Source organism: Trichechus manatus, unplaced genomic scaffold (genome assembly GCF_000243295.1).
Source record: "Trichechus manatus latirostris isolate Lorelei unplaced genomic scaffold, TriManLat1.0 scaffold00088, whole genome shotgun sequence".
NCBI lineage: Eukaryota > Metazoa > Chordata > Mammalia > Sirenia > Trichechidae > Trichechus > Trichechus manatus.
The window spans coordinates 5,470,803-5,485,167 of record NW_004444024.1 but is presented as its reverse complement, the minus strand read 5'-3'; the positions used below and the strand labels follow the sequence as shown (position 1 = coordinate 5,485,167).

Genomic DNA, 14,365 nt, shown 5'->3' with positions numbered 1-14,365 from the left:
CTGAAATCTTGTTGTTTATCTTTTGGATTTCTAATTGTTGTTTTTGTATAACTTCTAGTTGTGAATTTATTTTTGCATTTTGTTCCTGCATTATTTTCCTGAATTCTTCCAATTTTCTGTCTGTATTTTCCATGAATTTGTCTATTTTTTCCTCATTTTTTCTGCCTTTTGCTTCAGCTCTTGGAGAATTCTGAGTATTAGAGATTTGAATTCCCTATCAGGTAGTTCTAGTGCCTTTTCTTCCACTGGAAAATCGTCTGGTGTTTTATTTTGGACGCCTACTGGAACCATCCTGTCCTGTGTTTGTAAATGTTTGGATATTGTCTGCTGTCTCCAGGGCATTCAGTAGTTACTTTTCTCATTTATTGATTGTAGATTTATTTGTTTCGTCCCTTTTTTAAAAAATTTGGCTATGTCTGAGCAGGCAGGCTGTGTGTTCTTTGTTGTTTGCTCATCTGTGGGCACAATACTTTTTGCCTCCTTCTCCAATTGGCAGGGTCAGTCACTCAGATATGGTATGGCAGGGCAGGTGTAGCTGAAGAGGAGTTACTGAGATGGGTTGTTTGTGGCACTTACTACAGCCACCAGGGCGGTTCGGTAATCAGTGCAGGGCAGGTTTAGTAGGCCGTGCCTGTGCTGCTTGGTGGTATGATGTTAAGCGCACGGTGCTGGTAGGCAGGATGTAGCAGGGAGATTGTTATGTGTGGAGCTAAGATGGATATGGAAAAGAGGAGAGAGGAACAGGAGCCAAAAACATACAAACAAACAAAAAAGAATGCTAGGGGAGCTTGCCGTTGGAGTGGAGAGATGCGAGACTATGAAGTGGAGAAAAACAAAAAGGGAAAGAGGAAGAAAAAAAAAGAAAAGAAAAGAATGAATAAATAAAAATCGGAAGGGAAAAGAAGAGCAAAGTTCCCAGGGATCCCACTGGTGCGGCTATGAGGTCTGGGGAAGTTGTTCTCAGGTGTTGCAGTATAGCCTGGCTAGAAGGCGTAGAGGTATACAACGCCAGGTGTTCAGGGAACAGAAAGAGAAGAAAGATATAGAGAGACGAGAAACTGAGTAATGAAGAAAGACAAAAAAGGGAAAAAGAGGGGAAAAAAAAAAAACAAATTTAAAATTAAAAAAAAAAAAAAGGACAAGAAAAGCCCCCAGAAAAATAGAAAAAATTAAAAAAAAAAAAAACGAAAAAAGAAACGCCCTCAGGGATCCCTCTGCACGTCTGTGCAAGCCGAGGGGGTAGGTTCCAAGCCACACAGCACCACCTGGCCAGAACGGGCTCCCAACTGAAGAAAAGGAAAAGAAAACAAACATACAATTCAAAACAAACAAAGAAAAGCCCCGGGATCCCACCAGCACAGCAGGAAGCAGCTCCACACTCGAACGGAGCTCCACAGCCCCTCAGGAAGAAGCAAAGATGGCGCTCGTAGCCAGGTATTTGAGCGAAAGGAGGGGGAGGTGGTGAGAGGTAAGGAAGAAATCAAAAGAAGTGGAAAAAAGCAACACCAGCAGCCAACAAATGGCACTCAGAGAGCCAGCCCGTTCAGGTGGGTGGAATCCAAGCAGCAGGTGCTTCCCGGAGAAGAGAAGTGGCCGTTGGTAGCAGAGATGGCCAAGTGGGGGTGAAGAAGGGTCGGGGGTGGGAAAGCGAATATCGCAAATTACCGGTTGTTTTGTCTCCCGCTGGAAGCTCTGTGAAGCTGCTTTCTCGTACACCGTTTGCTGGTCTGACAGGAGTCCAAGATGGCGGATCCACGCTGCGTTAGCTGATAGGGGACCTCTGCATGACTCTGTCCTTGCTCTCCATTCTCTGCCAGTTTTCTCACTCCATTTGGTGCTGTGCTGAGTTCTTTATCTCTTCATTTGCTGTTTTAGAGTTTCAGGATTGTTGTTTTCTCTGTTTGGCTTAGTTTTTCGGATCTTTGCTGTGGAGGGACGGCGTGGTGCTTCTGCCTAGCGTGCCATTTTGCCACTTACTCTACATGTGTTCTTGAGCTATTCTTATTTTTACAGTTTTCCTGTAAGCTAAAATTATTTCAAAAAAATACACACGAAGACTGTCATCCCCTCTCCATACAAGATAATGTCCAAATCCATGACACAGAATGCCCTTTATAACCAAATCCCAAACTACTTCCTCTCCAACACATCTGTTTCCACCATCTGCCTCCAAACTCCTTAAACTCTGGCCTTGCTTAACAGCCTGCCAGTCCCTTTTACCCCTCCTTACCTTTTTGCTCAAGCTAGTCCCTCTGTAAGAATGTCCTTCCCCCCTTCCCTATCTCAGTATTTTGTTCAAGACAACACTTATTATTACACTAAAATGGTCTGCTGATATGTTTGCCTTAACCATTAGATTGTGAATTCATCCAGGGCAAGGACTGTGCCTTATTTATTATCCATCTTCAGTGCCTGGCAGATAGTAACAACAATAGTAACAGTAGCAGTCATAGTAGTAATAGAAGCAACAGCTAACATTTCTTGAGCATTTACTATGTGCCAAGCACCTTTGTAGGCAATTTATGACTCGTTTAATCCTCTCAACAACCCTACAGGGTAGGTACTATTATTATACCTATTGTACCTGAGTCTCCCTGAGGTATAGGGAGGTCAAGTTACTTCCAGACAGCCCAGCTAGGAAATGGTGGGGGCCAAGATTTTAACCTAAGCAGTCAGGCTCCAGAATCCATATCCTGTCATATGCATGGTAGAAAAAAAAAATTGTTGAATGAATGATTCTGTAAGATAGACTTGAACATAATATTTGTAAAATGAAAAAATTGGGGACAAAATAAGGCATTTGACAGCGGAGGAAATACAGGCATAAAGAGGTTAAAATGTGCAAAGAGACACAATCTTCTCACAGTACAAGAACCTGAAGAAAATCACAAAGTGATTTTCCCGAAGTTACCTTAGTTACCAGTCTTACAAGTCTTTCTACCATACCATATTCAAGAAATAACTATTTGCTTTTGAGAAACTGTAAAACCATATTCAAAGATATTCTGGTATTCCAACAATAATAAAAGTTGAAGAAAGAAGTACAGCAGAGTGTAGTACAGTATCTGGAACACAGCAGGAATTTAATACCAATTCATTAGATTTTGAGTTTTTTAAGGGATCTTAAGTTTATTTCTAAGTAATAATTTATCTTTGTTTTTTATATAACTTTTCTAAAATGCACCATGTATTTTACTACCTTATTAACGAAGATAGTGATAATTTAATCTTTTCTTGAAAATTCAAAGTAATAATAGTGAACAACAATTATTATCTGTACTATATCACATGATGATGCCATCAGGAATTATTGAGTTAAAAAGCCTATCCCGTAAGAAACTCCAGCTGCTTTTGAAAATGTTTCTGTCTCTTACTACTTAGGTTATCAGAACTGTCAGCATGTCTGCCTGTAGTCCCTTTCCCCCCTTCTTCTAGTTACTTGCTTCTAATCTGCCGGGACTTGAAAAACCTGATAACTAAATTTGTTGGAATAATTTCTAAAATTAAGGAATAAGAAAGCTCTAAGTAAAAGCCTGGGAGACATCCTGTGAGTTTAAGTACATATATTTTACAGGATTTTGTGGCATTTTCAAAGCTTACAAGCCTTTCTTGCTTACTTTATGGATGGTTGGTTATGGTAGGTAGCTTCCTGCTTCCCAAAGAGGGATCTATGAAAAGCTAGTCCCAAGAGGTGCTCCATGGAAAAGGAATTCTGTAAGCTAATAAATGTGGGAAATACTTCACATTAACACCCGATCCTAATCCCAACCCTTATCCCCACCCCAGCCATGCATATAAAAGGCTGAGCTGGCCTGTAAAAACAGAGAAAATTTGTTTCATTTTATCTAACCTGGGGTTTCCTAAACTTTTCCAAGAGGTCTCTGCAGCCAAATAACACCTATTAATCAGCCTCAGAAATCAAAATTTCTTGGAAGACTATCTGGTCTATATAATTAAACTTTTTTTTCACAGCACTCACCACTACTGGGATGTATATTATTTTTTTCTTGTTTACCGTCTATCAGGGGTCAGCAAACTACAGCCCGTGGGCCAAAGATAGCCCCACTGCCAATTTTTGTACAGCCTGTGAGCAAAAAAAGGGTTTTGCATGTTTAAATGGTTGGTAAAAAGAAAAATAATATTTTATGGCATATGAAAATTGTATAACATGCAAACTTCAGTGTCCATAAATAAAATATTACTGGAGTACAGCCACTCTCATCATTTACACACTGTCTAGGGCTGCTTTCTCACTACAACAGCAGAGCTGAGTAGCTGCGACAGACCATAGGGCCTACAGAGCCTGAAAACATTTACTATCCAGCCCTTTACAGAGGAGCGCTCGTGGCACAGTCCTTAAAGCACTCAGCTGCTAACCAAAAGTCGGAGGTTGGAATCCACCAGCCGCTCTGCGGGAGAAAGATGTGACAGTCTGCTTCCATAAAGACTGACAGCCTTGGAACCCTATGGGGCAATTCTACTCTGTCCTATTGGGTTTCAATGAGTCAGAATCGACTTGACAGCAATGGGTTTGGTTTTGGCCCTTTACAGAAAAAGTTTGCTAACTCCTGGTCTATCTCACCCACTAGAAAGTAAAGTCCATGAGGTCAGGGGCTGTACCTTAACTGCTGTTTTATATCCAGTACCTAGACGATTCCTGGCATTCATAAGCGCTCATATTTGTGGAATGCTGAATAAATGAGGAGTTACTAAAATGAACTTTAAGAAGCCAAACAAAATAGGTCATAGTTAAGGAAGTCCTTCAGTTACACTGGTCCTTATCGTTTTCAAACAGTTGAGTTGGCATAATATAAAAAATGCAGCTAATCTGCAATTAAGAAATGCTGCAATTTTATAGTGTTTTCTACCAAATAATCACACTGATGTCTTGATAAAAATGTATGAATTCTCAATGGTCAACCACTCACTTCAGAACATCTGGACAGCTGCTCTTTATTTTGATGTTAACATTAACCACTTCCATGCAGAATAAAGTCCATTAAGTCAAATCATGAAATCAAGCCTGACCAACTCTATCCAGTAATAAGCACAGGCCTATAAAATATCCTATGCCTATAATGAGCACCCACAGTCTACAGACTGCCTTGCTTTCTGATCTATTTTCTGAAAATTAGAAAGCTTTCTTCAAGCTGGTGCTTCTCATAAACACCTAGATATTAACATTTTACTGCATGAAAGTTGTATCAATTTTCTCTATGACATTCTTCTATTCATTAAGGTAGACAAAGTTGAAAAACATGGTTTTTTCATATGCCTAAATAAAGCTATTTTCATTTTGTATGAAAAAAAAAAAGTTTAGTTTTCCTATATTAGCTCTCATGAAAAGCACGACTGGAATTGTGGAAGGAAACGATTCATATCCTCTGAAAGGCGTAGGTAAATTAGCGGAAACAAGACTATAGTTTCTAATCCTGTGCCTAACACAGTTCAGAGAAGAAGGTACTTTATAAATATCTGTTGAATAAATAAATGGCTGACTCAGTTTCTTCTACTTCTGGACTTAAAATTAATTTTTAACACAGGCTATCACGGACACATTCACATGCAGAAATTACTTATAGTTCAAAATTAAAGCCTTAGTCACACATAGTACAGTCATGTCAAACATCACCAAGTGTTTCCTGGGAAAATAGAATCATAAAAGTCTGATTTCCACTTTTACTTTTATATCATTCTAAAAAACACCGTGGGAAAAAAATGACAGATATTTCAATGGACTAACAAATAAATTGAGACTCCTAAATGCAGAACCTAATGGTCAACTTGAGCATTATCTGTCTCAGCCTCTTGCCAATAAACAGGCTTTACAACAGTGTTTGCAAAGAATAAGTAAAACGTTTAATAACATTACTGCTAAATAGAGTCTATAGCAATTAGCGCCAAATACTAAACAGAATAAAATTCCTGCCACCAAAAAACCCACAATCACAAGATGGATACTGTTCCAGAAAATTAAAGAGATAGAAAATCTTGCAGTTCTTAAGTACAATACTTTAAAAATGATAGGCATGGTAAGTACCCAGGAACAAAACAGGAAAATCCAGAGGGACATTCCAGAATTTCACTCTAATTAACACCACAAAAAAGATGTGGGGGGTGGGGGACACCTAAGTGGGACAGTATGAGTGCTTGGAAAGTTTAAAATACCACCTTTTCCCCGATTTTAATTCTAACCTAAAATCCCCCAGAGCTATAAGGATAAAGTATAAAAGCACAGAGATAAGTTTAAGCAACAAGTTCTCAACACACCCACCCAGTACATTAAAAATGACAAATATTTCTTTTTTCTCCTCCAGTAGCAATATACCCGACAGGTAAAAATACACAGATTATCAAAAATACACATTTGGAAATTATGAATAATTTTTTCACTTTCCACACACTTCAGGCCCAACTTAATAGTTTCAATTCTGCTCTTGCTCTATTTCCAGTCAGTTTCACTTCCAAATTTTCTGCCACAAAGTTAAGAACGGTGACTTCGTACAGAAATTTTAAAGTAAAAACTAAATAAGAACCTAGCTTATCCTTTCAAAGGAAAAACTAAACATTTTCCAGGAAAAAGAAACAACAAGTCTTTCTTAAATTACCGATGGCATTTTGTCACATAAAAATAATGATTTCAGGATGCCGATGCCTCTTTTAAGTTTGTGAAGCTTTCTCATATAGTTGTGTTTATAAGAGCTGAAGCAGCTCAAAAACTGCCATCATATTCTTTTATAATACAAAAGTATACAGTATATTTTTTTCTCTGAGTCACAAGGAAAGGGCTCAATAAATATCTGCTGACAAATAAATGTACATAACACGGTACTGCGCTGCATGGCGCGTATGTTCCCAATAAAATACAGCTTTCTCTGTCTTCAGTGGTCTTACTAGCAAAACAAATTTTTTTAAAAACAATGGAAATATGATCAGATTAGATTAGATCAGATAAGGTATCTAAATAAACATAAACACGTACAGGTTCATATATACACATGTGTATATATATACATATATATGTATTCTCATACATGCATATATATCATATGTATGGCTAGATATCGTTAAACTTTATATCTGCTTTTGAGCTTCAATAATTTTTTTTCTTGTATGTGTTTCAATCTCACTTCCTCATTTCTTTAAGTTGTATACTCTTCAAAGGAAAGCCCTATATACAAATAGAATCAAAAAATGAAAATATACTGAGCTTCCACTATACAAGCAGCACAGGGGTGGGTGCAGCACTGTTGGAAATGAAAAAGTATAAAGCATGATGGTCTAGAATCCTGCAGAGTGGATGCTTACAGCAACTAAGAATCAAAGACGGATGCAGTCCCTGTGTTGACACTCTGTGTGACTTTGAGAAAGTTACCTAGGCCTTAGATTTCTCATCTGTAAAAGGAAGTGTTAATAATATAAATCTCCCATGCAGAAGAATTCCAAACAATTTATGAAGATAATCCACTCTCAAGGAGGGGGAGCATAAATTCCCACTACTTAAGTGTGGGCTGCACATAGTGACTTCCTTCCAAAGGAAGGTGCGAGGGGAAAGAGTAACTTTACAGTGGAGAAACCTGACAAACGCTACCTCAGCACGTGATGGAGGTTAACATCAACAGTGATAAGTCATGTTAATATAGTATGTACACTAGATGTGATGAAAATGACACTTTACCTCTGTGGTCTTCCTCCCCAAAAACCCATGACCCCAATCAAATCATGAGGTAAAACATCAGTCAAATTTCAACAGAGGCATATCCTACAAAATACCCAACCAGTACTCAAAACTGTCAAGGTTATCAAAAACAAGGGAAGTCTGAGAAACTATCATAGCCAAGAGGAGCCTAAGGAGACACAACAACTAAATATAATGTGGGATTCTGAATGGGATCCTGGAACAGAAAAAGGACATTAGGTAAAAACTAAAGAAATATGTATAAATTTTTGAATGAGAAACTAATATGCGCTGTAAACTTTTACGTAAAACACAATAAAATTTTAAAAAACGAAATCTAAATAAACTATAGACTTCAGTGAATAATAATGTATCAATATTGGTTCATTAATTATAACAAATGACCCATACTAATGGAAAATGTTAAAAATAGGTGAAACTGAGTATGGGGTATATGGGAACATTCTGAACTTTCTCAATTTTTCTGTAAATCTATTTCTAAAAAATCTATAAAAAAAAAAAAATTCAAAGGAAACAAACGCTAGTAGCCCTAATATAGCCCATTTCCTTCCAGGAAAAAGGACAAGGAAGAATGCTCTTAAATCAATGAAAAACATGAGCAAATGATCAGAAAGTTAACACCAAGGACATAAACAAGCAATTCACAACGGAAAAAATAAAAATATTAAATAAACCTATACAAAGAATTCAAAGCTACAGGGTTATATAAGGATAAATGAGATCATGTACTTTGCAATAGTATCTGCTATATACTAAACGAAGCTACTGAAATATAACTAATATTTAAACACATGTAAAATTAAAAATCCACAAAAAAGACCCTGTTATAATTTGTGGTAAGAGTGTAAATAGGCACGTCCTTTTTGGGAAATACTTTGGCAATATCTTTTAAAGTAAAAAAAAGAAAAAAAAAGTATTCTTTGACTGAGTGATCCACTGCTCAAAATTTATCCTACAGAAATATTAATACAAGAATACGAAGATACCTGTATATGGGTTTTACTGCAACAATGTAGTAGAGAAAAACTGGAAATGGTCCAAAAGTCCATCAATAAAGGGCTAGTTAAATAAACGTAAGTCAGCATTATTATGTAAAACGTGGTACGTGTATATATACTTGCTGTCCAATAAACCAAAAAACAAAAAATTGCAAACTTTAATCTTTTTTTAAAGGGAGGAACTAAACCAGGTTAGGAGTCCCTGAGAGTCACAACCAGATAAGCGCTCGACTACTAGCCAAAAGGCTGGCGGTTGAAACCCACCCAGAGGCACCTCAGGAGATAGGCCTGGCGATCTGTTTCCAAAAGGTCAGAGCCTTGAAAATCCTATGGAGTAGTTCTACTCTGCACATATGGGGTCGCCATGAGTCGAAATCCACTTATACTTCAGAACAATGAAATCTGTACATAAAATTGTGTATGTATACGTATTTAAGTGAGTTTTCTAAAGGAATCTGTGACTCCCCCAAAAGGGTAACTGAACAATCACTGAAAAGCCTCTCAAGCTCCAAGTATCTGAGAAATGTAGTTAGGTTATACCCAGTCAAGGAAGCCTTTGGGGAGGAAAGAAATGCTCTCAATAAAGCTTTTAAGGACATATTAAATGCCTCTACCACACAAAACAAATTATTTTTTCAAGACTACTAAATCTATGAGTGTGAATGAAATTCTTCAGATAAGCCTATATTCACTAGTTAGTTACAAACCTCAACCAAAAATTAAAAAACAAAAAGTCTTCCAAATGTGTTAGTAACTAGTTCATGCTTAAAGTAAGATTATACAGAAACAAAAGAAGGCAAAGATTAAGTAGTAGCCCCATCTGACACAGTTACAATAGCTGAAATGGACTACAGTCAGCACTCACACATATAACCCCGAGCCGTTGAGTTGATTCTGACTCATAGAGACCCTATAAAACAGAGCAGAACTGCCCTGTAGGGTTTCCAAGGAGCAGCTGGTGGATTCGAACTCCCGACCTTCCGGTTAGCGGCCGAGCTCTTAACCACTGTGCCACTAGGGCTCCCACACATGTAAAGGTTCAACAATTATGCAGTCTTAATTAATTTTTTTTTTAATGAGCCGATTAAAATAAGACAAAAACTAATTACGTCTTGTAAGTAGTTTTGTGCGCTTTCTTTGAACACAAACAAAATTTAAGTTTTGTTTTGTATGATCACAAACAAACTAAGGCTTTTTTCTGAAGACAGGTGTGGGAACTCCAATACTTTCGGAATTAATATGCTATATGTTAAATTAATATCTTAAACACTGCAGCCACTTTTAGAACCAAGAGGACCTAGAGGGATTGGAAAAAACAAGTGGATAACAGCAGGAAGGAGCCCTGGTGGTGCAGTGGTTAAGAGCTATGGCTGCTAATCAAAAGGTCAGCAGTTCAAATCTATCAGTTGCTCCTTGGAAACTCTACAGGGCAGTTCTACTCTGTCCTACAGGGTCGCTATGAGTCAGAGCTGACTTGAAGGCAACAGTATGGGTTATTTTGTTGATGTTGTTTAATAGCAGGGATGCTCTCTATCCTAAAATGAAAATGTACCTTAGAACAGGGATTCCAAACCAGGGACAATTTTGTTCCCTAAGGGACAACTGGCAATGTCTAGAAACATTTCTCACTGTCAGGACTGGAGGGGGGTGAGGGTGCTGCTGGAATCTACTGGGTAGAAGGTAAGGATTCAGCTTAACATCTTACAATACTTACTACAGCGTCTCCCCTTCCAAACAAAGAATTCTCCAGTCTAAAATGTCAATAGTACTGAGCTTGAGAAACCCTCCTTAAAAGTAGGCTGGGGACCACTGAGTCTATGCTTTGAGATGACCAACTTTATCCCAGAAATCCTGAATCAACAGAGTTGATTTGTTTAGAAATATCGACATCTTGCCAACCAACATGGTGATCTGCTGAAATGACACCTTTTCAAAATCTTATTTAAAAGAAAGTTAACTAATTGGTTTTCCAATTTAACTAAACCTTTAAAATCTAACAAAAGCCATAAGCAGAAAAGGACAATGAATTAATGCTAGAAGAAAAAAACTTTATGCACACACACACAAACTATAACTTTCACAATGCTGAGCAAAAGAAATCAGACACAAAAGTATACATCTTGCATGATTCCACGTATAGAAACTTCAAGAACAGGCAAAAACTGATCTCTTGTGTTAGAAATGTGTTTACTTTTGGAGAGAAAGGAGAGGTAAAGCTGGAAGGGGGCATAATGGGGACTTCTGGGATGCTAAGAATTCTGTATTTCTTAATCTGGGTAGTAGTTACATAAGCATGTTCACTTTGGAACAATTATCCAAACTGTATACTAGTGATCTGTGCATTTGACTATACTCAGATAACGCTTCCACAGAAAGTGTTCACTTTTTTAAATGTTACATATTTATATGCTAAAAACCTGGGCATTTTGACATACAAAGTTAAAATAATGTCAATTGAAAAAGTAAAAGTATTTTGTTACATGGGCTGCCTTCCAAGAATTCAAGAAGGATGACACCCCCAGAAAGCTATAAATACCACACTCAGCACTAACACAGCATTCAGCCGTACACTTAAGCCACTATATATCCCTCGGCAACAATCCAAAAATTTGACAAACACTAACAAATGCAGTGGAATTTATTCCATGGACAGCTTATTTGGATTATTTCCCCCAACGTTAAAGTGTAAATTGTTTTCAGAGAAAATGTTCTATGAAATAAATGATGCTTTCCCTTTCCAAATTCCACATTTTTTAAAAGCTCCCCCAAACTCAACTCCTTGGCCCTCAACTCCTTAAGACTTCTCCCAGTGCCTCTCCCAGGATCCACACTCACAATCTACCTCCCCACATATAGGAAAGTGCACATTAATGCCCATTCCAGAGACAAGTCTCCCCAACTACAATTTTACCCTCTTCCAGCACCTCACAATACAATCTAAACCTCACTACCCTCAAACTCCTAATAATCTCCGCAAATTTCCTTCCCAACAGCGCCACATGGCCAGGACACATGCTGTTCCAGTCTTTTACATCCTATTCTGCCTCCCAAGTAACAAAAAGCCTTGCTTCTGCAAACAATTCAGCCACACTACTCGATGGTCAGGAGCCCTGGTGGCACAATAGTTAAGCGCTCAGCTGCTAACCAAAAGGTTGGCGGTTCAAACCCACCCAGTGGTGCCGAGAAAGACCCAGCAATCTGCTCCTGTAGAGATTACAGCCAAGAAAACCTGTGGGGCAGTTCTACTGTCATATGGGGTCAACTACGAGTCAAAAATTGACGCCAGGGCACATAACAATTCAATGGCCAGCACTGGGGCTGTAACCTCCAAATCTTCTCTTCCCTTCCCCCGCCCCTCACTTTCCTGAATTCAAATCTATCCCCTTTCTCACCCACCCCCTCCCCCAACCTCTGCTTTCTTCTTTATGAATCCTTTCCTAAGTACCACAGGCCAGGATTTAAAGAAGGAAGGCAAGTTTGAAGGAAACTTCTTGTCCTGTGTGAAGGTAGCAGAGAAAAGGTTGCTCAAGACTCAAGCAAAACAACCACGTGCATGGGCTGAAAAGTCAGACCGCTGGATTCACTTACTAACAGTAAGGCTTTGGACAAGTGATTTTACATCTGTGAGCCGCAGTTTTCTCAACTACAAAATGGGGATAATAAAAATAGCTATCTGATAGAGTTGTGTGGATTAAAAGAGCTAATGCCTGCTGAGCACCTTGCACCAGTCAGGCAAGAGAACTCTCAATAACTGACAGCTTTTCTTAGGTCTTCTTGGAAAAAGAAAGACAGAGAGGGTGAAAGGTACTTTAAGTTTCTTTAATGCTAATATTCCTTCAAAGTGTCCTCCCGGGGATAGAGGGAGGGCACGGGAGAGAAGGGTAGAAAAAGTACTCTACATACATGTGTGAGAGATACAGAGGATTTTATCAGATCCCCAAACTCAGTGCTCCCTCTTTATTATCCCCCTATGATGTGGACCCAAGAAGCCCTTGAAGTCCTTTGCTAAAAGACAGGGGGGAGGACATGAATATATACATCAAATCCTCGTTCCACAGACTTTCAGTTGGGGGCGTGAAGTAGGAAAGATTCCCCTAAATTGTTAAGATGCGTTCTTTGGGGGGTCTGGGAATTAAGAAGAAAACCCCAAAGTCCCAAATACATTTCTCTTACAGGCTGAGGAGAGTACTTCATAGTAAAGGGAGATTAAAAGTAAATGCCGGAACCTGAAGTCTCCTAAGGGCGGGGGGGTGGCGAGGAAGCGGTGTGACTGGTGAGAAGAGAAAGGAAAAGCTCTTTCCCTGTCTGCCAAGGGACAGAAGGGCTTCCCCAGGTCCCTTCCCAGGAGCAATAAGGGGGAGGGTCTGCGCAAGGGAATCCTCAACTCTCTAAAGCGAGAGGTGGACTCAGGCCGGGGCCCCAGAGTTTCACAAGGTCTCTTACTGTTCTCTTTACCAAGCCCATCTCCTGTAACGGGATTTCTTCTCACCCGGATTTCCCAGAGGTTCGACAATCACTGAATCCCCTACCCTCATAAGATCTCCTGTCAGCCTTTCTCAGTCCTCTGAGTTCTCCTCGGTGACTTCTCAGGGTCTCCCGGTGGCACAAGATCAGACCGGTGCCAACAGGGTCTCCTCATCGAGCCTCCTCCCGGTCCCTCCCGAAAGCCGCGAGCTCGCGGGGTTACCTGCTGGGACGGCAGCTCCACATGCAAAGCCCGCGCGGCAGAACCGGGAGGCAGCGCGGCGGCCGGGCCCAGGGGTGGTGGGGGGACCGGGCCCCCGACCGACGCTGAGCCGCTCATCTTGACCCAGGGGCCGCCAAGCGGCGGAGCCGGCGCTCCTCCGGCATCCGCCACCACCTCCTAGCCACGATCGGCCGAGCTCCTACAGCCTAGAAACCCGCCACCCGAAAAGCAGGACCGCTCTATCCCACCACTTGCCACCACCGCCGCCGCCGCTGGCTAAGGAAGAGCCATATTACCGCAGTGCAACCCCCACCAGCCCGGCCGGGACCTGGCTTGTTCATTGGTTCAGCTCTTACAGGGGCGGGCCCCAACGACATCCAAGGTATGTGCTATTGGGCAGAAGGTCTGTCCATCGCCGGCCGATAGGGCTAGGGGCGGAGGAACCAGAGGATGGCCTAAATTGCGTCTGTCAAACTGGGGTGAAACGTGGGGCCTTGCTTCTTCTGTTCACAGTCTAATTGGTTCTTTCATTACTAAGGGGCGGGGTCTCCCGGTGGAGCCGTAAGGGCCATTGCTCTAGGTCGCTGTCAATTGTCGGTAAAGCGAAGAAGGGCAGGGTCTGATTAGGTAGAAAGCGAGCCAGGGCTCCGGTGTCACGTGCAGAAGGCAGGCAAGTCACCTGATTAGTGAGAGTCAGTCTTCTGAGCCACTTCCGCCCTAACCTGGTTGCCATGGTCATGGGCCTCCGGTGGAGGGTGGAGACCTGATTGGCGCCTGAGATGGCTGTTCCGAGGTGTTCCCGAGGTATTCCCGTGAACATAAGGGATGGAAAAGGAATGCTTTATGGTTCAGCAGAGAGCCGCCACGCAGGATACAATGAGACCAGAGACCTGTCGGGCAGTACCACAAGCTCTTGCACGAACAATTCCACCCACAACTCCACGCCCCCCTCTTCGCCAGTAACTAGTACGCTGAGCTGCA

At 40.6% G+C, this 14,365-nt stretch overlaps 1 protein-coding gene across 1 annotated transcript in view; it reads right to left on the bottom strand.

The window, feature by feature from the left end:
- The window catches only part of UVRAG (UV radiation resistance associated), a 363,460-nt gene extending 349,773 nt beyond the window's left edge, over nucleotides 1-13,687 (bottom strand). Inside the window, exon 1 of the mRNA XM_004381978.3 lies at nucleotides 13,385-13,687. Within this exon, the coding sequence (XP_004382035.1) occupies nucleotides 13,385-13,501 (117 nt within the window). The 5' untranslated portion in view covers nucleotides 13,502-13,687. The remainder of the gene's footprint in view (nucleotides 1-13,384) is intronic.
- Between the last annotated feature and the right edge of the window lie 678 nt (nucleotides 13,688-14,365).